Source organism: Nelumbo lutea, chromosome 4 (genome assembly GCF_056320005.1).
Source record: "Nelumbo lutea isolate HS-2025 chromosome 4, American lotus-T2T, whole genome shotgun sequence".
NCBI lineage: Eukaryota > Viridiplantae > Streptophyta > Magnoliopsida > Proteales > Nelumbonaceae > Nelumbo > Nelumbo lutea.
Window position 1 is genome coordinate 4074980 of NC_142687.1, and position 27262 is coordinate 4102241.

The window sequence follows — 27262 nt, forward strand, 5'->3', positions numbered from 1 at the left end:
TTAAAGGCTAAACGTGGGATTATTAGCTAGGGTTTCAAATATTGACTAGAGCCGACGTGTTTATTTTATTTTATTCTCTCTTTTCATTTTTTTTTTCAGTTGGATGCATCTTTGATAACTGCAATAAAGATAGAGAAATAAAAAACGTGGGACACTGTAGAACAAAGACAAAAACCCAAATAATCCAAACCTCTTTCATCTGTTTGGTAATTTCGTCCCTACCGTGTACCCTGCTCCTAAAAGCAATGTCATGACGTTCAAATTCTTTTCCTGGAAAGTGCAACAATCGAAGTTGTCCAAAACAGAAAGATGTTTTATCCACACTCTGGAGAGTTGTGCAGTACACAACAACAATGGTTGCCTTCGTATGTGCATGCAAGAGTGAAAAAAAAAACAAAAACAAAACCAGCTCCTTCTTTGTTCTTTCTTTTCTCATTTTTTCTTCTTCTTCTTCTTTTTATTGGATGTATTCAGCTTCAACATTACACTTGTGTAATTTTGTAAAGCTAGTGCGTTGGCTATGAAACTTCTGCATATACCTACTACAGTAGGGAATACTTTAATTTGATGCAACACAGAGTCCCTTTAGATTTTAGAGCAATTTCCATAGAGTGGGAATCACAGCGAATCCCTTCATGGGGTGTTTCTATCATGATTGTTGGCTCAAAGTTTATAATTAAATTCTTAATGGCTTATATATTGAATTTTGATCCAAAGATGAATCAATTCCTAAATTTCCGTAGTTGGAGCAATCCCGCTTATAACATCTTACAAGGATAACGTTCGTCTTAATTATAGATGAAGCAATGTATAAGAGATTCAATAAGTTCAAATAAAAAATGGTATCAATTAAAAATAGTACGGTGGGATATTGAAAAAGAAAGGGATTTTAAATAGGTATATAAATCTAATTAATGCTATATATATGTATATGTATGTATGTATGTATGTATCAATGTGTAATGACTAATGTTAGATACTTGTGGGAGAGACATCAAATTTTATAGTTGTAATGGGTCTTCACCAAGTCCTATGGTGCATGTTGTTTGTTGACGATCATGTTTTAATTGATGAAACTACTGAAAGATTAAATGCACAATTTGGCCTATAGACAAATGCCTTAGAAGCAAGAAGTTTTAAAATAAGTAGGATTAAAATAGAATATATGATACATGAATTTAATAATGATAAGAGTGTTAATTAGGTAACACTTGGTGCCTTCATAAAACAAGGTATATTTAAAATTAGAAACCAATATATAACTCAATGCAACATTTCCAGTACGTTGATTAAATGATTCATAACAGGGGAGGATGTCCGCCATAGAATTAGAGCAAGATGAGCAAAATAGAAGGGAGAATTAGGAGTTTTGTGATAGGTGAGTACCACATAGATTAAAAGGAAAATTTTATAAAATAGTTAATAAACCAGCTATATATGTGTGTGTGTGTGTTAGGTAGTTAAGAAACAATTTGACAAAAAAAAAAAAATTGAGAGTGGTAGAAATAAATATACTGAAATGAATGAGTGGAAAACTAGAAAAAACATTATTAGAAATGAATTCATTTGAACGAACTTAGGAATAGCTTCAATGGGCGATAAAATGAGAAAAAGACTAAGATGGTCTATTTATGTGTATATAAGATCAGCAAGCAGCATCCATAAGGAGTGAATTTTTTCTTTCTTTTTACAAGTTAAAGGGACTAAAAGGGCAAAGGCTGGAGGTAGACCAAAAATGAGATGGGTATAAGTAGTAAAAAAATTATTTAAGTTATAATAATTTACCAATAAATATAGTATTAAATAGAATGAAATAGCCAAACATGATTCATGTGGCCAACCCTATATGATTGGGATTAAGACTTGATGATGATCCGGAGATTAACGCAATACATTGGGATTTATATTAATGAAACCCTCATCAAATCATTTGAGACCTTTTTAATTTGAGATAGATGTCCTTAAGAGTAAAACTCCCTCAATGTGAACGTGTCTTACATCACTGGTCTCAAGCCCGAATAAAGGAGAAAGATTACTTCAAAGTTAGCAAAGTGCACTAAATATTTTACCAAACTCTCGTGTATATGAATCCTGATAATGATGATGTTTTTAATAGTAATTATCTTCGCTTTGACCTGTCATTCCAAGAATTGTACCAAAGTTAAAAGAGAACATGTGCTATGAACAAAATAAAAATAAAGGAAAATTCATCATTAACACTCGTCCAACTTTTCCTATAAGGGTAGAGACCAACTCACTCGATGGTCCAGTTCCACCATCAAGTTATTACTCACCGTGGTCTTAATCTACAATTCCACATAACTCTTTAAGGTGAATAGAAGCATCATTCTATTGGATAAGCCCATTATCATCCCATTTCCTTCATCATGGTTCATGACAAGACTTGTATATTTTTTCTTCTTTGTAGTGAGAGAGTTCTCCCTGGTTTGGGCAGCAATATTATTAATTGAGGATGTTGTCTGTCACTTTTAGGAGTGATTATTTCAGTCCGGCCTGGTTTGGGCCTGGGCCCATATTATGTTCATAAATTTTAAGGCTAGGTTATAATGATCTGCATCTGAACTAGCTTGACCAGAAGTTTTTTTTTTTTTTTAAGAAAAATTTTCAATTAGTATCCAATATTTTGTGCCTAACGTCATTTTGGTCATCGAACTTTAAAACATAATAATTTAGTATCCAAACTTTCAAAATATGTCAATCCAATACCTGCTGTTAATCAATTCTTTAACCAACTGTTGTGTGGCATTTGAAAAGGCAGAAACACCATTCAAATGTCAATCACATCTTTCCGGTATCATCAATTTACTCTCGAGTCTCGACTATAATATCGGAATATTACCCCGATTGTTGTCTTTGTAGAGTTATTTTTGAATATTACTGCACGGGTATGACTGTTGATTTAAAGTTCAAGTTGTGTTCTTTCTCTCTATATAGACTATACTTCCCTGGTCAGTATTCGTTAGTACTTCCCAAGTCCCATTAATTAACGTCAAAATTACTGAGAAGACAACCTTTACATGGTTTAATAATGTCAGTGCGAAATCCACTTTATCACTTCTCATCCATCCGGGAATACAACTCTAGCTTCCATTGGGGATTGAAGAATAGATTCTTCCCGCTCACCCTAATTCTGAGTCTGAGTTACATAAAGTTAGCACTTGAAATGCCCCAAATACCCATAAATATTTTATCATTTTATTACTCAAATTGCCTATATTGAATTCCCCAGCTTGTTTGATCAAGTGTGTAAACTTGTAAATCCACCTTGACTCGCTCCTGTTATGTTAGGGTCAAGTCAATTTTTATCTGGTTTTAGGTTGGATTAAGGTTGAGGCTAACCTGCACTAAACCTGATCCATTGTTAATATAGTAGCAACAGAACATTTGTAATGTAAGTATATAAGTCAAATTAGCTGAGAATAGGAGCATCATTTGTGGAATGGATTGAGGTGATTAAGGTTAGAATGACTTCAGGTTAGGATCGATCAATTGAGAGAGACCCATATTAAAATTAAATGTACAGCTGGGTTATTCCGTGCTCTCAGGATGTTTACGTGATGTTTGCTTTCGGTGGGGAGCTCATCCAGTCGTCATCATTCTTGATATATAATCAGTGCCAACCAGCTTAATTGGTAAGGTCTCTGGTTCGTTGTCGCAGAGGCTTGGGATCAAATACCAGGGTTGTGTGGGTTATGAGTATGGGGGACGGCTACCCCTGTTGTGTAGTCCCATGCAACCAAAAAAAAAAAAAGTTAGAACCATGCCTCAAGGAAATTAAAAGGCAAATGGAGAAAAACCAGAACAGAATGAACATTTGACTGAATAGAACATCTACGATAATATTCCAAGCTGAAGCTGATTGGACAACAACTTAGGCCTTAGCCAACATCAACAAGGAGTTGGAGCCTGGGGCTGGAGGGGGGAGGTTTGAGTTTGGACTTCAATTTAAATAGTTTTATTTTTGTAATATTTGTATATAAATATTTAATGGTTAATTAGAAAACCTGCAACTGCTAGTGCTAGGCTAGGTGATAGCACACCGGCCAGACCCAGCTACTCATATATTTACATCGTAAAGCAGCCACCTAAACCTAATTGACCTAACTAATTAAAGATGCTTTTCTTATGATTATGAGCATGATCTTGTCAATCCCAAGTTGTATAGAATCTTCTCCGATCTTGATCGGAACAGATTACCAAGAGAAAACCTCCCGTTCTCCTGTGCAGGAGTTTTATTAGTGTTCATCTCTTCTTTCACACGGAGAATCGTCTGCCCAATCTCACTCCGTACAGCCTCAATTGTTTCACTCTTTACAGGATTCCCCGATGAATCCATCACATAGAACACATTCATAGCCTGGGACCCACAGGTTGTTACTTCGGCCCGAGTGACTACAAGCCCATTCTCTCTGAATATGCGGGTTACATCAGATAAAAGCCCCACGCGGTCTTCACTACACAGTTCAAGTCTTATTCCCTGGATTGCAAAAAAAAAAAAAAAAGAAAAAAAAGAAGAAAAAAAACAGAACATCAGCATCAATATTTCAATGGGGCTAAAGAAAAAAAAATTCTTCTCCATTCTCCAGTGTCAATACCTCTGTACTTCGCCTCTGAATAGCAGCTACCAAGCAATGGATCAACCGTTGTCTCTCTGCTTCGGAACTAATGGGACACCCATCTTTATGTCTGATATAGTACTCCTATTGGCAAATGAACAATATATGGTTAAACTCAGCCAAAAAGAACACAAAGCATTCAGAGTTGGATCACTCGTTCATTTATCTATCTTGATCATAATACAGTATTATACCTCACTGCATGCTCACAGAAGAAAATTAATTAACAAACTGAACTGGAGTAGTAAGGGAATGAATTAAATAGGAAACCTGACAAGCTTCGGGTCCTTCTGTATTGACAGTGGCATGGAAGACCACATACTGCATGTCTGTTAATGTGCAGACGGTATCAAAGAGAAGTTTGGGCCTGTCCTGACACCTCAAATTCACTACGGTATAACCCTTGTCTACACAATTCTCAACCATCACACATGGTTTGCTGCGATCAGTTGTGGGCACACCATCCACATAATAATCCTTGTCATAATCACGATCAGCATACATCATTTGATGCAGCCTCCTTTGGGCATGGGTGGCACCAACAGAAACAGCAGTGTTGGCAGTGCGCATATCTCTATCCCCTTTAAGCACATAAAGGAGGAGTTGTTTGATCCTGGCGAGCCGGTCCCCATCGTCAATTGATGATCCGGTGGCTTCATCGTTGATGTACACAACTGATGCCATCCTTGAATTGTGGGTCCAGATTTCAGCAGCTACCACATTGCATTTGAGGTCCATAAGAACAGCAAAGATCTCTGAAAGCAACCCAGGACGATCTCTTCCAGTCAATTCAATGGTTGTGTGTTCAGCAGCAGCCTGAACACCCACTGACCTTCTCAAGGACCGGAGGTTTTGTACTCTACTTGGTCCCAGTGACTGACATATTTGTCAAATAAATCATCATAACACGTTAACTCACACAAATTGTTGTTAAAGCATTCTATTACCAACAATTCAAGTGACAACAGAAGCTTATTATTTGTTTGTCTGTGTCTTGTAATTAACCATTTTCCCCTTTGTACGATACACGCCTTTTTTTTTCAAATTAAATTGTGGGAGGATTTAATCGTTTTGAGTAAGAAGGTTTAAAAAAAAAAATTGAGAATGAGTGGAACCCAGTATTTGCGACCTTTCTTCTTTTCTGGGTTCAGTAAAGTAGTTTCTTGGCCAAAGAAGAAAGTGCCGATTCTGGTGTTGTTTTTATTACAAACAAATGGTGGTAGGCATGGTAGATGGTCAGGAAAGGATGGTTTAAGACCTCAAGAATGCTGAGTGAAGATCTATAACCCATTGACTTCAACTTGGAATGAATATCGCAGACACCAACTCACCCAACCTATATGAAACTCTCAAGCAATAACAAGAAGAATTTCCAATTGGGGCACCGGCCTAGCATGGTAAGGACTTAACTATGGTTGGGGCGATTCTTGGTCCCTATGCAGGATCAGAATCAGGGGAATCCACATTGTGAAAACTGCTTCTTTTTCACTACAGACTCCTAAATGAGAAAACGATACTAGTCGATTAATCACTTCTACTATTACATTGATATTCCGAACTCTCATTGTGCTATCTTTGGTTGGGAGCTTCCTTATCTAATCACACCAAACGAATACGCAGACTGATTTTACAGATTATTAATTACCTGTTGAATGCGGTCGATGACTTTCTCATCCGATAGCTTATTCCCATTTTGGTCTATAACATGGAATACTATAACAAACAGCCCACACAGTATAATCAGGTAACAGAAAAACAAGAACGCCCAATTAACAGAAAAAAAATGGAGAAAAGAAAAATCAAAAGCTTACCGTCCATAAACCATTCACCATCTGAAGATATGTATGCCCTGCTAATGGTAAGATTCAAATCAGTCAGAACCTGAACGACCTCTAACAGACTCCCATGCTTATTAGCGCTATCAACCTACAAGGAGATAAGAAAAAAGGAAAACGTGAGAAAAGAGACTCCTCTTTAATTGCGGGCCGCAAAGGAAAAATAAAAAATCTAATCCAGAAAACATATCACTAGAACATCTAAGTAATAGATCTCCTCATACCTTGATCAAAGTTGCTTTACTGCTTGAAATATTATCTACAGTAACTCTGCAAATTCCACATCAACCACAAGAGAAGAAAAATACTCAATTATGAATTATTATTAGACCCATTCAACCTTTAACTTCCTCACCTCAAGAAGAGAACAGATGTACTCCCATAAGAAACCGAAAAAAAGAAGCAGCAAAATCAGAAAACAAGAGAAACAATTATAACAAAAAATCGACACCCAATTGAAAGAGCAGAATGTACCTCGGAGGATTCATTCGAATGACAAGCTTCTCAAATTCATCGTCAACGTCGACAGAGGAAGAACAATGATCCATTGGAAACAGAAGACGAGATCGAAAACCAAAGGCGAGCAGTGGAATGAGAGTTTTAGTTTTCGTGTTTCTCGTGTTCTGTTTTGCTCTCTGTTTCTTTGTGTGTCTTGTGCTTTCTCACAATGAGTGGTGGTGTACTGCTGTAATATTGATGTTGGTGTAGTGTAACGGTGTAAGTGTATAACCGTGCGTGCCTCTTGAATGGGACGAAAGAGTTTTGGAGGGACATAAGAAATTGTGAGAGAGAGAGAGAGAATAGAACTTTCCGGACTTGTGAGTGTGGGTCCCATCACAGACCACATTAAACACTCTTATTTTATGTTGGTGTCTTATTATTTTTAGGGTTTATGGTTCATATGAGGCTGTGATTTTGATTGGGTTGTGAGTGGCTTCACCTCCCTGGTTGGTACCTGCACTTCCTCACCTTCCCAAGTTCCCATTCTGCTTTCGCTTCTATTTATTAATTAGTTCCACAAAGTTAAATGGGCTGTTGAGTTGGTAATTAAAGAGGGGAGGTTGTGTCTTATCATTTTTAGGGTGTGACTTATTATTTTTATTAATTAGTTTCAAATTTAGTAAGGGTCTGCTTGGTTTGCCATTAGAATGGAAATCAAAATCTAATAAAATCGGAATCAGAATAGCCTATTCCTCTTACCAATTTGATTCGGGAACTGGAATTGAAATTAGATAAAATGGATTCTCATTCTCAATAGAGGAGATTCCCTCAAAAAGGGAAGAATGCCATGGAACCAAAATGGGATTCTGATTCTTATTCAAAACCCCTATTCCCATGAACCAAATGGACTGTAAAATTAACTTCTACTTGCTCAATGGATCTACTTGTCTTTCTTTGACCTCCCCAAGTTACCCAAATCAAATCATAATTCATGAACTTGTGCTATCTCCTACTTTGATTCCTTCTTAATTGTGAAGGAGAATTGCCTCCCTAGCTATCCTCCGCTTTCACATTAACCCTACTTTCCATGATTGAATAATAGCCCACCTCATAAGTAGTTTGTATTGCTGGTGGTCATCGTTTCAGGGGTCTCATTTTTTTACTCAATCACCTATAGGCTATAGGTTCTTGTCTTCTTGATAGAATTGTGAAAGGATGAATTAGGGATCCATGAGGACGTGACTCCATTAACCACTTAACTCGATTCTTGATGGGAAGAGACATGTCAGTTGAAACTTGAAATTGCTACTGCACTTGGGATTATACTGTTGCTTGGCTTTAATTTGCACTTTGTGGTCGCGAATATTTCCTGACAGGAGAAATGTTTCAATGTGTTAAATAATGTCAGCTCCAATCCATCCTTGTCTTGATATAAATGAACGGAAGATGATCCACAATTCCACATCCATCCCATGATGCGCTTATTCACTGTCAAATAAATAAATCATTATATTCTACAAATTAACTTATAAAGTATATATATATAAAGTAAATGAAATATTAACACTCAATTCGGAAAGAATATAAATACAATTATGTACAGTGCAAATACATACAAAATATAAGGTTTTGCACTCTATATATTTGCATTTGTATTCCTTTCAAACCGAGCCTAAAACTGTGTTTGCTTGTAATGCAAATAAATTTGCACTGATGTAAAATTGTAGTAGTGAAAATGATTTGGGTATAAATTTTGACCTATTTTAGTTTTAAATTTTAGCTTATTTTGTTTGATTGCATTATAAATAAAGTAGATTAAGACATGTAGTAGAATAAAGTAAAACCCAAAACAAAATTAAATGAGAATTTGCATTCCCATGCATTTGTACTAATGCAAATTAAATTGCACTGCAACCAAACACAGCCTAAAGAAAAAAAATAAGTGTAATGGTGGATGAGAGATACACTTGCATGGGCATATGCATGTGATCCATTCTTTTTGCTTCACACAGGAATATTAATTTTTCTACTGCTCATTGTACCAACTGGCTTAATTGTATTATGCATCTACGTACTATTTTCCCTTTCTAAAAACTCTTAGTTGGTATGCAATTGCACTATATTACATCTGATTTGCATGAAATGAAAAATCATTTAAAGATATTACTATTTCTAATCACTGGATTTTACACAAAACTGATATTATATAGTATTTCACTTTTACCCACTCTTTAAGAACCCACGTCGAATTCATCTCCCACCTTAACTCTGTCAGTGCAACCATATATAGATGGAATCCTTTTTACGGGTGCGGGGAAGGTTTCTTCTAATGAATTTTGCTTTGGTACCATCCTCCTTAATCGGCATTTGGACTGTATTCAAATATCAGGAGGTCGAAAATCTTTAAATTCGGTTGAAGCTGCGGAACTTTTTACTATATATCAAGGCCTCATCCAAGCACAACGGTTCAGTAAACGGAACATTTTGGTTTACTCACATTCTCAGGCATCTATTCAAGCTTTACAAAGAAAGACATCTCTTCATTGGTCACTGTTGCATCTTCTTCAGCGAACTATCAACCTACTTCAAGAATTTCAATCAGTTGCTTGTATTCACATTAGCAGAAAATATAATCCTACAGCCCATCAGATTGCATGTAGAAGCAAAACTACCATATAGGAATATTTTTTGCTAGATACTTATCTGATGTATCTGATTTCTCAGAACTATGTTTTTGTATCTTTTGCTTAATGTATTAACTTTTACCTTTTAAAAAAAATGGTGATTAATTAAATTCAAGAGAAGTGGTGAGGCACAATGCATGCACTATTTGTAATTGTAATTTTGTATTAGATCAAGGTTTTTAAAATCAAAGCGGACAATTAATCTGTCAGGGTCTGGTTTTTGGGTCAAACAATTTGACTGTTTGAATCGAATGAACGCCGATTCTAATAAATATAAAATAAAAAACTGTCAAAATTATTGAAAGGTTCAAATGGTTTGATCGCCCAAATTAACAATTTGCTGATTAAATCACCGGTTTTTGACAAAATAAGGGTTTTGGGGTATGCCAAGAATGGTTGATGTGGCAAAGTCATAGCCAAAGAATTGAACGGGGGGCGAATGATCTTTCAAACCTGCCCGTGGATGCGTACGTACATACGTACGGTAAAACCAGGAACTGCTATACCTATGCCCCGCAACTTAGCTTGTAATGTACCCACAAGAAACTACTTACAGAACCCAATCGCTTCACAATATTCCACTCGTATTTCAAGAATAGGGTTTGCTTTGCTTTCAATGTGCTAAGCTGTCTATACTCTAACCACTTGATGTATATCTGATGGGATGGTTTAACATACTGTGGAATCTTCAGTGAGCTCCCCCTCATCAATCGGACTGCCATACACTTCAAAAATCTGAATTACAACATTAGTAGCCACTCTATAAATCGCATCATTTTCATGAATTTTGCATTAATCCACGGACATGATTCAATTAGAAATCTTAGCTACACCCAAGGGGTGGATTGAAGTATAAAAACCCTGGGAAACTCAATTGAGGATGTATGGAAATCGAAACCCATTCCACCCCCACCCAACAAATTCGAAATTTGTTTTGGCTCCTCCCCTCTATGTCATCATAACTTTAGTGTTATACCCATTATACCCCTCTACGAAACATTAAATGTTAATCGTCTTCTTCCCCTTTTCGAACCTACAACATTTCGAAACTACAACATATTCTCTATTTTTTCAGAGCCGTTAATCATTGGATTACTATAGCTAATTTCTTAGAGTCGTTTCATTGCTAGAGCTTCATCTCTCACCATCGGCCGCGGACAACACTCAACGTTCACCATTCGGAGGAAGCTGGAGCGTCGGTTTACTATTCACCATCTGTTGGAGGCACCCTGCGTTGATCGTTGAAAGGACGCTCGAAGATGGTTTTAGCGTCTGTTGGAATGTTTTTCAGGCCCCTCCGTTCAACCGTCATGGAGGTGGTTCCCCCGTGTTTCTGGTACACCACATGTGTTTCCAATTCATTCTGATGGTTTAGCATTTCGTTGGCCACCCGTGCATTTGTTGACACTGCTCGACCACAGGCAATTTACTTTGTTACATTTTTTTTTCCTTGGTTGATTGCCATAAGGACCTCTGTAAATGAATATTTAAATGTTGCTTAGTTCAATGCTAATGAAAATGAAGTGTTTAATGTTGATTAAGATACGGATATCGTTACCGTGGGTTATTGAACATTTATATGTATGAATAGCCAACAGAGTGTCGGGAATCAATCTCCGAGTAGTTTGCAGTATGATACTGATGCAGGACAGGAGAAGGCCGATAAGTTCTATGCAATTTGGGATCATTCCAAGACACATAAGAAGCAAAAATGATGCCACCGGCCCATCTTAGTAAATATTTACCGATATAACACCATCGCAGGAATTCTATCTTAGTACGTTTTTACCAAGTTGGCGCCATCACAGAGTTTCCATCTTAGTTCATTTTTAACAAGATAACATTATTTCGAATTTATATTCAACTAGGACTTTCCTTGTGAAGGAATTTAGTAGGATTCTATTTTGGAGTGTTTTCTTATATTAGGATTTTCTTTTTTTAAGGAGCTTTAGTAGGATTCTATTATGGAGTATTTTTCATATTAGGAATAGGAGACATAAGGGTATATGCCTATATAAAGAGTAGCTAGGGGAATGCTAAGGTTGTTTTCTTGTTATTAATTTTCTCTTAATTGTTTAGTAAAGAATTCTTCTTCCTAAAATATGAATTCTGTTCTTTTCTTTGAATCTTTTTCTCATGTGTTTAATGTTAACTAAGATATGGATGTCGTTACCGTGGGTTACTGAACATTTGTAGGTATGAATAACCAACGAAGTGTCGTGAATCAATCTCTGAGTAGTTTGTAGTATGATACTAAGTATTGCTATTGCAAACGGAGATGCATCCTTCGAATTTCAACAACTTGGAATAACCCACAGAAGTTGTTTTATAGTTATTAATTAAAATATGAGGTAATATTTTTAGTGGGACGATATTATTTGTTAGCATTGATATAAGGCATGTATATTGCTAGTGACATGTGTTGCACTTGCAAGAGCAGGTGCTGGATAGCCAAACAATTGAATGCGATTCTATTGGCGGTTGCAAGTTTTTTGAGTGGGCGATTCCTCAAGGTTGGTTGGATGAGGTTACATTGGGAAATAGTCATGGTTATGTTCTGGAACGCCTTGGAAATGTGGAAAGAGAAGTCGATGTTTGCATAAGGCAGATTGAGTCCATGAAATCAGTCAATGAGTTAGCTACTGAGGGGATGGCTACAGTTAGGCGACTTATTTTTCTTCTTTTTGTTATTATTCTATTTACACTGGTCTTATGGAAATAGTTTATCATTATTGGTGAATACATAGGTTTAGTGTTTTTACGATTATGTTAAAAGACTCCCCCCTCTCGTTTTCATGTTGGTGAACTATTTTGGCGTCTTATTGTAGTTATGTTGAACTTTTAAATATAAGTATATAAACATAAATTGCTTAGAATATAATTTTTTGTTGACTAAGAAATATTTGTAAATTCATCGAAGATACCTTCCGGTAGGAGGCAGAGAATCCTAGGCTCTAAAGTGGTCCCAGAGGGGGGCGTGGGGGTAGACGGGTGGCGGAACCACCTTCACAAGGTGGGGAGAGGTATCCTAGAAGTTCCTAGAGGAGGCGGAGATGCCTCGGGTCAACGGGGAAGGTCAATAATGGGAAATTATGCTTTTGTAGAACCACCATTTCCCATCGTCGACCTGGGTCGTCGAGCTAATGGGCAACCGGAAGGTGTCAAGATGTTCGATGGGTGAGTGGAATTGGAGGGAGTGGGTTTGGTGGCCATCGAACCCTTTTGCACTCGCCACAACGGCCTTTGGGTGATTCTGCCATTTCCGAGAAGCGGTCCTAGAGGGGGGGCATGGGGGTAGACGGGCGGCGGAACCACCTCCACGGGGTGGGGAGAGGTCTCCTGGACGTCCCCAAAGGAGGTGGAGATGCCCTGGGCCAACGGGTAAGACCAACGGTGGGAAACAATGCTTTTGCAAAACCACCGTTTCCCACCGTCAACCCATGCTGTCAGGCCAATGGGCGACCGGAAGGTGCCAAGATGCTTGGTGGGTGAGTGGCAATTGAAGGGAGTGTGTTTGGTGGCCATTGAAGCCCTCCACACCCGCTAGAGCGGCCTTTGGGTGATTCTGCCATTTTCGAGAAGCGGTCCCAGAGGGGAGGGCATGGGGTTTAACAGGCGGCGGAACCACCTCCACGGGGTGGGGAGAGGTCTCCTAGACATCTCTAGAGGAGGAGGAGACGCCCTTGGCCAACGGGGTGTTAAACAATGTATGCCCTTAGCTCCAATCAGATTGATGTACATTATGTCATGAATAAAGTGCATAATTGATTCATGTGATTTGTTGTGTTTCTGTGTAATACCCTTAAACTGGACACTAATGATACTCGTGTTAGTTTAGAATCTTCACAACTGTTGGATAGATCTGGGGAGATTTATCCTGTCAAGGCTGACACTGACGTGGCACCAGGTTGGTTAGGGTGGCTTGTCTCAGCTGTCAGGGTGAGACCTGAGCTACATGCAGTGTGGGTTTTCTTAAAATCCTAAACTGAACCAAATTCCAGTATTGCCCTGAACCTTAGAGATAGATGGGAAAAATTGAAATGTTACACCTGACCCCTAGACTCGATTGTGGTACTGCATTAGATATTGGATTGAATTGTCTTTGATATGCCAATCAGTGAGATCCTTAGAGAGGGTCAAAACTTGGGTATGTTGGGACAATCCGAGAATTCACCTGAGTGGGTGATCATAGTGACAGGATCAACCCCTTTGTCTGACAAAGTAAATGATCAGGGAATGCACTCTCTCTGATGGAAACCTAAACTGTCGGTAGTGGATTTCAAATATGTTTCAAATTTGATTTTGCAAAATATATTTATATAAAGATATACTTATATATTATGGTTTCAAATTGTTTGCAAAAGGTTCTAATTCCCAGGATCCATGTGAGGAGAGAGTGCAACACTGTACCTTGTAGCCAAGGGAGAGGTCCTCTCTTGTTGGGCAGTGTTTGATTATTAAGGGCTGAGAGGTTAAGTGTAAGATCATTGAGGGTAATACCTGATGGGCTAATCTTGCATCTGCCCACAGTTCTTGGGTTTTCATAAGGTGGTTGGATCCAAGAACCATTTAGTGTAAATGTTGGGCCCATTAAGAGACCATGGTGATGGACTCAAGGGTTCACTATCTCTTATAGTGAATTTGGCTAGGTCTTGTAATAAAGATTGGGCTGAAGCCATGTAGCTAGTGTGCAGATCAATGTTAGAGTCCCACGCCATACAAAGAGACCCAAATTGGTAGCAGATTAAAGAGTAAGTGAGCACATAATCTTAATGGGCCTAAGGCCCAATTCGAACTGGGCTTAAGTTAGTTAATTAAAAGGGGGCAAATTCAAGTTTAAATTGATTAGGATTAACTAAAGGATAAGATAAGTCTTATCCATTTAAGAGTCCAAATCCAAATATAAGATTTGGATTAGAAAACTCTCTCCTAATTAGATTAGGAGGATGATCCAATAAGGCTATAAATAGGGGGTGAATTCCTCAAATTTTCACAACAACAAATTGCAAAATTCTTCCCTAGTTCTTGCTGCCCCTACCCAATTCGATCTCCACTTGTGGATTTGATCAAGAAAGACTCTCGATATTGGTAGAAGTAATTTGAAGTCGTGCTCACCAGTCCTTGCTCCATTCTTGCTGAAGAATTCAGGTTCTTGCTGAAGAATCATCCTACTGATCCTGTTTCACTACACACTGTGTTATCTTTAGTGGAAGCGGGTTTTGGTATTCTCTTTGGGCGTAAACACCTGCTTTGGGAGTTACTGTTACTTCTTATCAGATATATCCCTCACTCTCTTTTGGTTTCAGATATGGTTTGGTTTTGGATTCAAGAACGAACCTTGAAAATGCAGTTTTCTAAATTAGGGAATACGATTCCCGGATGGAAGAAAAGAAATTTTTGAAATTTCGCCCAACCTTCCTATAGGGTTCAGCCATCCATATGATGGATCTCCCATCCCTTCACAAGGAAGGCCGGTAGTGGAAAACAATGCTTTTGCAAAACCACTGTTTCCCACCGTTGGTCCGGGCCATCAGGCCAATGGGCAACCGGAAGGTGTCGGGATGCTTGGTGGGTGAGTGGTAGTAGTAGGGAGTGGGTTTGGTGGCCATTGAACCCCTTCGCACCCGGAGTAACCTTTGGGTGATTTTGCCATTTCCGAGAAGCGGTCCTAGAGGGGGCGTGGGGGTAGACGGGTAGTAAAACCACCTCAATGGGGTGGGAAGAGGTTTCCTGGACGTTCCCAAAAGAGGCGGAGATGCCCTGGGCCAACGGGGAAGGCCGGCGTTGGGAAGCAGTGCTTTTGTAGAACCACCGTTTGCTACCATCGGGTCGGTGGGCGACTGGAAGATGTCGGGATGCTCGGTGGGTGAGTGGCAGTTGGAAGGAGAGAGTTTGGTGGCCATTGAACCCGTTCGTGCACCCATTGGAGTGACTTCCAGGTAATTCTTCCATTTCCGAAAAATGGTCCTAGAGGGGCGCAAGGTTAGACTATTTTGGTTTTGCTTTTGTATATTCATGTAAATATCTTATAGCATTTTGATGTGTACATCAAAATAACTACCATTTTTTACAAATTATGTAAATTCTTAAAGTCTTTTGGATGCACATAAAAGCAAACTTCACAGCCTGGATGTAAATATCTTATATCATTTTAAAACCTTTTCTTTTTGGTCTTCATTGTTCCACTCTTGTTAATGATATCCTCTTTATTGCAAGGACATTAAACTATTATGTCTAGGAAGAATTCCTAGTTGTTGTTGGTGTTCTTGTGTAGCAAATTAGGTTTGGAATAAGGTTGTTAAGTTGAGAAGCAAGAAAGCTTCCAACTTATACATGATGTTTCAAACTACTATAAAAGAAATTTCTCTACCTTGGCAAAAGGAATGAAATTCTAGATGAAACTCACAACGTAGATTCTCATATCAGCATCTATGATGCCAAAGTTATGCTTTCACAGGTAAATGATTCTACATCTCCGTTTGACTAAGTAATTCTTCTCAACTATGATTAGTTAGTCAAACCACATTTTTATGCCAAGTAATTAATTTTAGTATCATTCTATAATTTCTTTATGAATATTGAGTTCACTTTGAATGAAGAAATATGGAAATGCTAATACTTAAATGAAAAGATCACTACCAAAAATTATCATTTTTCATTCTAATTAGGATCAATCTTTGGATTTTAATTTTTGACTAACATGAAACATTATGATTGGTTTGTAAGGTTTGCAAACTCAAAAGTGGCATGAAGAGGAAGAATGCTTGTTTTGCAACAACCAGACAAACATTTAGAGAGAAATAATGAAAAATCAAATGAAGATATTTCCACTATGAACAATTTCATCTGTTCAGTCCTTGGGGAAACACATCATCGTTTGCCCTCCTAGCCAAACAAATATCCAAGTTACGAGCAATATTATAATATAAATTTCATCTAGTATAGAACATATGGTAATAACACATTTAGAGTTTGAGTTGAAACAAACACATTGCACATATTTTACATGCATAACAATAGTAAGGGTAGTCCAATGCAGACCACCCACTTTCCATTTTTCTTTATTTTTCTTTATTCCTAACTTTATCCACTATAAAGCCAATATACATAACTGAGAAAGACTTAAGGCCCAAGTTGTGATCATCATAAAGAAATAGATGAAGCATGAAGACCTAACTGTACACATTTGCAAGATTTGCCATAAAACATCAATTGCCATTGATGTAGAAGGATAAGGATCATCACCTCCTTCGTTCATCTCAGTCTCTTCTTCTTCGGACCCAAATTCAACTAATTCAATATTAGCTAGGTTCTTCAGGTCAACCACAAAGAGTTCATCAAGGTACCTCACAACCAAGTTTGTAGCTCGAAGTTCATACAAGGGATGTTTGCTTGCAACAACTACATACTTCATACAAGCATCATGTGCAGCCTCCACTTTTGAGTTGGAATTTCCAAACACGATGCATTGCTCTGGTATGAAGTTGAGAAGCTGAGTTGCATACATGAACATTTCAGGATTAGGCTTTCCCCTATGTACATTCTCTACTGTGACAATCACATTGAAAAATTCTTCAATCCCAATAGCTCCAATTCCAAACTCAAGAGTCTTTCTTGGACCGGTAGAAACCAAAACCATCAGGATCTTGTTCATCAGAACATTCATGAATTCTTGTGAACCTATACGCAACCTATAGATCCCACCTTGCAAATACATCATCTCCCCCTTTCTCCAACTAGGATCACATTCGGGACCATTCTTTAATTTGGAATGTGCTTTAATTTTGAGTTTGTATTTTCATACATGAAATGAAAGGAAGCACCCAAAGTTGTTTCATACAATTGCTCTTTCTACCCGTAACATGAAAATAACTTCCATTATAAACCCATTTCAATTCAAGTGTTTAATTTGTTGGATTTTGAAAATAATCAGAATTATTGCAATAATGGGAACAAGACTGAACCAAAATGCATGTCAGAATACTTCTCAACAGCATCATCCTTGTCCCCATCCTAGTGCTCATTTCTAACCTTTGTTTTTCTTGAATACAACTGCATTATTTGATTGATTTTAATTAGATTTTATAAATATATTTTCTGTTTTGTTTTTTGTGTTGCTATTTTTTCTGATTAAATTAAATTAATTTTTTTGTTTTTGTTTATCAATAGATTATTGAATCATGAATAAGATTTTACGGTTTAACAACATGTATTTTGATTTTTCTCCACTATAAGTCAAATTTCTTATCTTTTTTTTATCTTGTGAAAATCTGAAAATTATGAGATTTCAAACCCTTTTCTAGAACAACGAGGTACCTTCTAGAATTTAAAGTTTGAACCCATTTATCCTTTTTGGCATTTTTGCCTTGATATCTAATTTAATAGGACTGTGTGTGTGTGTGTGTGTGTGTGTGTGACATGTGCTTGCTATCAACTCAAAATTATGAACTCGAAAGATCCTCTTTGACCGAAGGTGTGTTTTCGTGATCTCAATCCATACTTTATTAATCTTGTAGTTTTCAAATATTTGGTTCTAAGACATGTATTAGGACTTTGCGTTGTTGATGTTGGGATCCCATGGTCTGCTTTGGATGGTTTAGATGCTAGAAACCAAACAAAATGAACATTTTGATGATCGGCTTAGCACCACTTGTCAACATTTATTATGAAATGCCAAAACATTTTTGTTTTAAATGCATTGATAGTTAAAAGGTGTGGCAACATAATTACATTGGTTAAAAAATTCATTTTCTAGAATCAAGTATGTTTCTAACCGGTTTAGAGGTGATTTCATAATTGCTGAAATAATTGAACCAATTTTTGTTGAAACCTAAGAAGAAAGTCTACATATTTTTAAATTTGACCAAAGAAAAACTAAGAAAAGGATCTCAAATTCTATTAATAAAAATGCTTAAAAAAATCAGATATGAAATTTATTTAGGCACTTCAAGACTTGTACAATTCTATGTTGGATTGAGGAATTGGTGTTTGCAAAAACCACAACATCATCACAAGGCAACATTTGAAGATGTACTTAAGATATCTAAAGATCCCTTGTGGGGGTAGCATCAATATTGAATATATAAGACCAAAGAGTAGCACCAATATTGAATGACTAAGTAACTACATTAAGCTATCTAAATAACTTAAAAAAATATCAAAATTTATCCATTCAGAAACACAACATGGTGGAACATTAAGCTGCTTAAGTTTGTGAACTTCCAAATGTCTAAGATGCTTCCTAAATAAGGGCTTTCTGCAACATGTGTAGAGCTTCCTTAGAATCAACACTAACCTGGGTATGATACTTAATGATGGCCTGCCATCATTTTCTTGATAATCTTGGATTAAAAAATCATAAACACCTAGCCCAACTTCAAATAATATGATGTTTATATCTTTTTCAAGCATATGATAGCCAAAGAAAGAGCACACATACCTCATCAGCCACGGACAACTAACCTTCCAATTATTCAAATACTCTTTGATTGACTGCTTTGCAGCATTTGTTATCCTCCTAAATGAGTAGTTTCTTATCTTTGGAGTGCTTCCTCTATGCAAACTACAGGATCAATAGTCTTCTATTTATCATGAGTATATTTTCATTAGTTGAACTATCTATCAAATTAAATCAATTCCATTCAAGATTTTGTTTGATTTGTAATTTAAATTGAAGATTCTTTTTGTTTATTTTTTTATTACTACTTTCTTTTAAAGGAAATATATCACATAATTGTCACATTTTTCATTTACATAGCACCTGTTTTCATTTTTTATGCACACAACTTCTTTTGGTGGATCTATCAGGCTTTTCAATGCTCAAAACACTAAATTTTGGTTAATTTGACTTTTTCCCACAAAAAGATGTATACCCCAAAAAGCTCATGAAATCCCATAAGCTCCAAACAAATTAAAAAGTTTCAAGCATGGTTTTCAAAACCAGATTGGACTGGACGATCAGACAAAAAAAATTAGGAACCTCTCAGGTAACCAGTTCTATTTCACCCCAGAACCGCTTTTTGGCCCAAAACCATTGATTTGGTCAACAACCCAGTGACCCAAGTGGTCAAACCGTTGACTTGGACAAAGGTTTTTGGTCTTTATTTTTTAATATTTTTTTTACATCAGAACGGGTCATCCATTCGACCCGATAACTGGTACCCAAAATGGTTTCCTGTCTAATCCAGTTTTAAAAATATTGGTTCAAGTTAGGCTTCTTTGTCTTTCCACATTCAATTCAGCTTGTAAGATTACATGTCCCATTACATGTATAGTAACACCAACTGAGGGGTGGCTCAATTGGCATGTTATTAGTGCAAATTACCAAGGCTCTGTTCGCTTTTCATAAATTATTTATCTAGGTAATTGCATTTATCCATGTTCTTTTATTTTCTAGATAAATAAACCATTTTAGCCATAAAAATCCATTGTTAAAGGGGCATTTTTGTTCCATCAAAATATTGGCAACTTTCTCCCATGTGGGAAAGTTATTTACCCATATAAATCTAAAAAAAAGAACATGGATTTTTGATCCATTGACCAACTTTCTCACCTCTCAAAATCCAAAAAATGAACGCCCCCAAATACAAAAAGAAAATTATGTATAATCATATATTTATTATTTATCAAATAATAATAATAATAATAATAATAAAATAACAATAATAATAATAATATTAATAACAAAAACAATAATAATAATAATAATAATACGCATATGAATATTTTACACACTAATGTTGCATGTGTCATGAATTGAATGGACGTGCAACGTAGCTCAGCCCTATTCATTTTCATGGTAAAAGAAATGAAAGAGATCTTAGGTGGCATTTGATAACACTTTTCAGACCTCTGAAGTTTGAAAATATTGCTTTTAAGACACCACTTGTGTTTGAGTTGATTCTGAAAAAAGAATATGAAATGCATTTTTACATCTGAATTTGTAAGAGGTGTACCAATGACTTAACAGGCTTAGACGTTTTTCATACCATGTTAAAAGACAAAAATGCCCATTCTTCTTTTTCTTCACTGACGGAGAACCAGTAGCGCAAGCTTCTCCCTCCGCCCTTCTCTCTCTCTCTCCCTCTCCCTCTCTTATTCTTCTCCACTGACAGTGAACCAATGGCACAAGCTTCTCTCTCCCTCTCTTCTTCTTCTTCTCCACTCGATGATGACCCAGCGGCACAAGCTTCTCCCTCTCTCTCCCTGTCTTCCCACCACTGTCGCTACTCAGTGGTGGTTCTATCTTAGCAGTAGCATTCAATCTCTCTCTCTCCCCATCTTCCTGCCAGTGCTGCTGCAACTAAGTTACAGTGGCCCTATCTTAGCAGCGGCGTTCGATTTCCCTCTCCCTCTCTCTCCCCTATCTTCCTGCCACCGCTGAGTTGCAGTGGTGTTTGATTTCCTTCTCCCTCTCTCTCTCCCCTATCTTCCCATCACCGCTGAGCAACGGCCCTGCCTCAGTAGCGGAATACAACCTTCTTTATTCAGAGTCTATAAAAAGTTGAAAAGCATATGTCTCTTTTTAGATTTCAAACACTTTTAATATTTTTTTAACTTTTCAGATATCAGATTTATCAAATGCCACCTTAGCCACAAATCCAAAATTGAGTATATTCATCCGAGTCCGGATCTGATTGGCCCAGATGGTAGGTCCCATGTGAGAATCGTATTGGGGAGGAGATCCCAACTCCAATTTTCTATATGATACCTTATAAGATCCATCATCTAGAATTGCTTTACGCTATCACCAATGTGTTACACTGAATCTTAAAACTTATCCCAACCCAGCTAAAGAAAGAAATTGGCTTTGGCCCTCAATAACCAAATTGGCACATTCATAAACATTCTTTCACCTCCCATCAATTTAAAATGCTGTGTGGGTATACTTGGTAGGATCCAATGGAATTGTTTCCACACATAGACCTCATATTACTTAGAACACCTCATCTTAACAACCCCTCCCATTCTTTAGTGCATGTCCGTCTTGCATTCCAAGCAAAGCAATCTTTTACAAGTAAAATGGGTTTCAATAGGGGAGGCAGGATTAGTTAGAGACAAAATTGTAGATATCGGACTGGATTATTTATCACGAGTGAACATGTCAGTGTTGAGTACAGATGGGTCCATGGTGAAATACTATAATGGCGGTCTTCACTCGTGATAGGTATGTACAATTTTTATGTGTTGGGAATTGGAATGAAATTGGAAAACACGGTTTTGAACACGAAGCCTGTCATGGGAAGAGTACAAGATGAGAATTCAGAGCAAAATTGTGTGTCTTTAAGAAATTGCAGGGTGATTGGCAATAGAAATTAAATAGGCTAATTAAGAAAAAGAAAAATATAATGCAAGCCAGTGTTGAGTAGTGATGGTGCGCAATTCAACTGGTCTTAGTTGTCAACGATCTTGCCTCCGACTAGAGCAATAGGGAACCTGAAACGGAGAAGATGAGGAATATCCGGAGAGGAACCCGATGAGATTGCTCTGAAACTCAAGTTTGTATTCTCTTGAAGGCAAGATAAGACTAGATGGCGCAAAGTTCACATACCTTGTTCTTGGGGGGCAGGGATCCTTTTATAACCACCTCGCGCACTCACTCCTAAGCTTCTGTCGGGTCAAGTATGATTATCTCTGTGCTCCTGCCAGTTCGGGTGTCATCACCTCTATTGGGACAAAACCGCCATTGCTCTCTTTGTCAGAGCCGTCCCTGCAACTGGAGATGGCGGTAGCATGTGGCCGTTGGAGTGCGATTGTCAAGCGTCAGATCCCAAGTCAGTCAGGTGCGCTGCACCTGAGTACGGACTTCCTCGGTGTCAGGCGAGGTACGGTTGTTCAGTTTGGCGTCCTGGAGGCGAAGTGTTGGAGTGGTGAGCGAGGTGAAGTCTTGAGTTCGGATAGGAAAGTGTCCCGAACTGTCATGGGGCAGGCCAGTTCGGGTCGTTGCCTTGTGTGAGGCTCAGGGCCTAAGGGAGAGTTCGGGCTCATTGTAGGGAGTTCGGGCTCCTAGTAGGGAGTTCGGACTGCCGAGCCGTTGCCTTTACCACGTGTTGAGTGATTACGAGGTCGGGGCAAATCTTCCTTCAATTAGTATTGTGGGCATGCATTTCACGGCAGTTTCTCACTTTCACACAATAACATTAATCAATAATTCGGGGGCGGTTTGGTTTGTTTAGCTTTAGCCTTTATCTAGATTAGAAAATTTTTTACTTTTTGGCTTCTGCCACTGGTAGAGTGATAGCAGTCTGGTATACACGGATGGATGTGCTTTGTTGAAGGCTAGCTCAACATTGTTGACGGCAGAGCTAGTTAATTAGTGTTCATAAACCCCTGCAGGTCCTCAACCAACCAGCGCATTTATTGTTATAAAGGAATGAATGAAGTTTTGACGAGATATGATACTGCTTTCCGCCCAGATGCATGCATGCATGTATGTTTAATTAATGTTTTTCTTTTCATGCTTATTTGATATACTACGACCATTAAGAAGAGGGAAGATTCAACCATAAAAAGACAGGGTGGAGATGCCAACCAGACCGGCTGGGGCCGACTAGTATATATAGACTTTGGTAAAAGATGGTTCATTTCCATTTTGGTTCTAGCCTTTTCTTGCTTTTGGTTGGGGACATTCGACTCAACGTTTCGACATCTGCAACTGCAAGACGTATATGGTGTTTCGAGTAAAATGGAGAAAAGAAGAGGAAAATCACTTGGTGCCACTCCATCGTCAATTGCGGCACATATTAATTTCCATGAAGTAAATTAACGAGTCAGATTTTCTTTAGGAGACTACCTAATGGCTACAATCATCTTTAAGATTGAGGCTGTATTATAAATTGAATAGGAATCATCAGAGTTTGGATAATATTGTAGGATGGACATAATAAGAAAGATTATTAGTTGGAATTATAGATTTTGTAGGATGGACACAATTTGGTATGGACTTTGTTTTACTGGTTTTGTATCGTTAATGGCTCCAATTTTTTGCATTGCTCTTGCAAAACAACCAGCTGTTTTGAGTATAGTCTGTGTTCAATGTTTTCAGGGAATTGTGCCACACTAACACAACCAGGGAACCAAGTCCAAAGTAAACATGTCGAATGTATAGCCATGGGCATGGAATTCCTATGTCAGTCGGCTGATTTTCAAGTGTAAAGGACAGAAAACTCTCCTCTGTACGTGGTGGTGAATGGCGATGGCGGAGATTTATTTGGGTTTCCTAATCCTACTATTGCTCTATTTTCTATTGTGCTTGTGTTGGCTTTCTTTAACTGCAAAATAATTATGAACAACATATAATGAAGAAAACAATATAAATTACAAAAAGAAAAGAAATACATATAAAATTTACAAAAAAATATAGAAATTCATAAAAATTTATATACCTATCATACTAAAAAATGAGAATGTTGCAATTGGTTTGGTCAAAACACTCTAATTTTACTTTCTAACTTTACTCTCAATTTTCTATTTTTTCTTGTTGTATATATGTCATTGCAAAATCATTATGAAAAAACACATAAAATGAAGAAAATAATATAAATTACAAAAAAAAAGAAACATGGAGAAAATTTACAATATATATATATATATAGAAAAATTGTAGAATAAAATAAAAATTTATATCTACTACCATATATAAAAAATGAGAATGTTTTAGTTAGTGTGGTCGAAACACCCTCATTTTTCATACTAATTCTACCCCTTAATTTTTTGGTTATTCAGACATCCCAATTCTATATGAGGGTGCATGATAGTTATTGGCCACAAAAAAAAAACATTATTGTTTCTAAAAGGAAATTGGGTGAGTTAGGTACTTAAGTTTGGGTTGAGCTTCAACCCAACCCACTTGAACCATCAACCCACTAATGACCCATTTTGGGTTCAACCCAAACCTACCATAACCCAACCCAACCTACCCAACCCATTATTTTTTCACATAATACACAAATTCTAGAAAAATATAACTATAAAAAATACATAATATATAAATAAAGATATAAAATGTAGAAATAACATAAATTGAAGAAAATAATTATAAAAACACAAAAAAATGAAGAAAATAATATAAATTAAAAAAAAACAAATAAATACACAAAAAAATTACAAAAAGATGTAGAAAATCATAAAAATTGATGAAAAATAACAAAGATTACAAAAAAAAAAAAACCATAAATTACAGAAAAATGAAAATATAAAAATTTCATTCCATGGGCCCTAGACATGTTTGTCAATTAGGCCTAGGTCTTCTAAGGGCATTTGGCCACTATGACTGTATGTTATCACGTGTGTGGTTGTTAAGTAGGGCCTACAACTCATGTCCTAAATCGTATGCAACATTGTGACACATTATGAATTGTTTGATTGTTTTATTCTTGGACAAATGTGCAAGGTGCTCAACATGCCTAAAAGGTGTTTGCATACATGTTACTTTAGTGGTTGATTGATAAATTTTTCTTTCAACTAATTTCTTTATCTCCTCTTAGTTAAAAAGTAAGAAGAAAATGTTTCAGGCTTAAATGTAAGCCATTTAATAGTCATCTTAGATAACGACTTTTGCTATTCAATGGTTACTTGTGTAAATCAATATAATAGCTTTGTTTACTTTTAACAATTAATAGTAATTATTTTCATAGGTTTTAGGTTATTACAAAACAGGGGATCAGCTAAGAGTGGCATCTCCTATTCTCCATAAATTTTGTGTTTCATTGGGATGAACTGTATCTGTATATAATGTTGTTTAATGTAATTTTATCATTGATTTGTTGCACTAATGTTTCAATCTAATGCATTTGCAACCAACATTATATGCATATTATAAAATTTAGATCTTGAGATTTTGTGAGGATAGTCTTTTTTATGTATTAAACAACTGGATAAATTTTAGTCCATTTCCTAAAACTTAGGGTTAATTTAAGTATTTTACCCTAATTATATTTATACACAGTTTAAACATTGTTGGGTGCAAGCTAGCTGGCTGGCTCATTGGAGTTGAAGGCCGAACATGGATGGCAACTAAGCCTCACATGAATCCTTGCTTGTATGTTGACATCACATCTCCTTCCCACAAGGGGCCGCCCCAAAGTGCATCCCAGCCATGTATTGAGAACATCTTCCGATGACAGTACCAGAACCGATGGTATCATCATCGGAAGATGTTCCCATTATAGAGGGGGATGTGTTGTGGGGCGGCCCCTTGTGGAGAGGAGATGTGAACTCTTGTATGTTGGGCATGAGAGCTGCCTCACAATTGACCAAAGTTCACTTAGATGCAGAAATTTGATGCTTTATATAGTATTTGACTATTTGTAGCAGCATTCTATGGATTGATTCAACGAAACAATGCGAAATTCTCATCCATGGATACCATGAAAACAAAGACTGCTACGTTAAGTAGCGTTAGGTAATTAAGTCAGAATTTGGTAGCCATTTTGAACAAAATAATCTCATTGTGGTCTTACTTGGCATTTGAAGGCCCACCTTCACTATCTAAAATGTATTCATCATCAAAAATGTTAATAAGCGAATTCACTTCTTGAGATACAATGGTTTCATTTAAATTTACTACCATTCCTTTAATTTTATCCATATTATATGATGAATCTAATTATTCAATCGTTCTGAAAACTTGAAATGATTTCTTTTTTTTTTTTTTATGTTAAATGAAGATGCCCCAAGATTATGTGACTTGGGTTGGATGGATAAAGGTCCATCATGATTTTTTGGACCTAGTCATTCACATAATGCCTGAATATGTCAAGCAATATTAGGTGTTTCTTGTAGCACTTTTGCACTTAGTTAGCTGTGAAGTAAAGCATAATTGCACCTAGTTCTTATTTATATTTTCCCTATCATCCACCTAGTTCATGCATGATGACATTTCCACTTTTTATTTATTTATTTATATATAATCTCATTTATATTTTCCCTATATGTTTTGAGGTTCTCTCCCTCTCTCAATGAATTCCTCTCTTTTTATTTGTCGTTTTTTATCTTCGTCTTTTTTTGGGAGGGGCTGTTGGGTTTCAAGGATGTAGTAGGATAATTATTAGATGATTTCCTCAGTTCTCTAATAATATAGTGATATAGTGCTAGGATTACACACCCCAGGCCTTGTTAGGATGTTCTTCCAAAGCCAACCGCCATTCATCTTCTGACTATTCTTAATTAGGAGCCCGAATGTCCTGCAAATAAATATCTCCTGCACATGTATGTTAAATTTTCATGAAGAGATGTTCCCAATATGTGATTGGGTTCGTATGCTTGCAGAGTGTGTGCAGAATCGTTTTTTATTGCAGGGAATCCCGTTGCTTTAATTAGAACTTAACTGCTTTTCAAGTCAAGATATCTAAAGGTGGGGAGATTTTTATGTAAAATTGTGCCCACTGTTTCTCCATTAGAATCTTGTAGGGATATTATGGCACACAAGCATCAATAAAGTTTGTACTGAAACAGAAGAGTTATGGTGCTCTATCAAAGAAGGGGGCTTTTCTTTTCTTCTTCTTTTCTATTTGAAAGATTCTTCCGCCATAGATTGAGGCATCTAACATTTTCAAGAGAATTCATCATGACACCAAGCATGGAGATGGACCATGGTCCTAAGCAGAATTTAGATAACCGAGACTATCACATTTATCACTTAGATTAAAATTTCTGTCATCAGAAC

At 37.0% G+C, this 27262-nt stretch overlaps 1 protein-coding gene and 1 pseudogene across 2 annotated transcripts; both read right to left on the bottom strand.

Annotated features, from left to right (window-relative positions):
• Positions 1–3834: 3834 nt before the first annotated feature.
• LOC148853457 (ACT domain-containing protein ACR4-like) lies at positions 3835–7445 on the bottom strand. 2 transcript variants are annotated; one of them, XM_088985695.1, is made up of 7 exons: positions 6947–7445; positions 6697–6742; positions 6449–6563; positions 6283–6350; positions 4908–5513; positions 4617–4721; positions 3835–4498 (listed from the first exon to the last, which is right to left on the bottom strand). In XM_088985695.1, the coding sequence occupies exons 1-7, from the start codon at positions 7018–7020 to the stop codon at positions 4151–4153; spliced, it is 1362 nt and encodes a 453-aa protein (XP_088841821.1). In that variant the 5' UTR covers positions 7021–7445; the 3' UTR covers positions 3835–4150. The 2 variants fall into 2 exon arrangements, with proteins under 2 accessions (XP_088841821.1, XP_088841822.1); XM_088985696.1 differs by having other exon boundaries at positions 6697–6848; positions 6947–7138.
• A 9242-nt stretch (positions 7446–16687) lies between these two features.
• Positions 16688–17317, bottom strand: LOC148853458 (5-amino-6-(5-phospho-D-ribitylamino)uracil phosphatase, chloroplastic pseudogene; annotated as a pseudogene).
• Positions 17318–27262: the final 9945 nt, after the last annotated feature.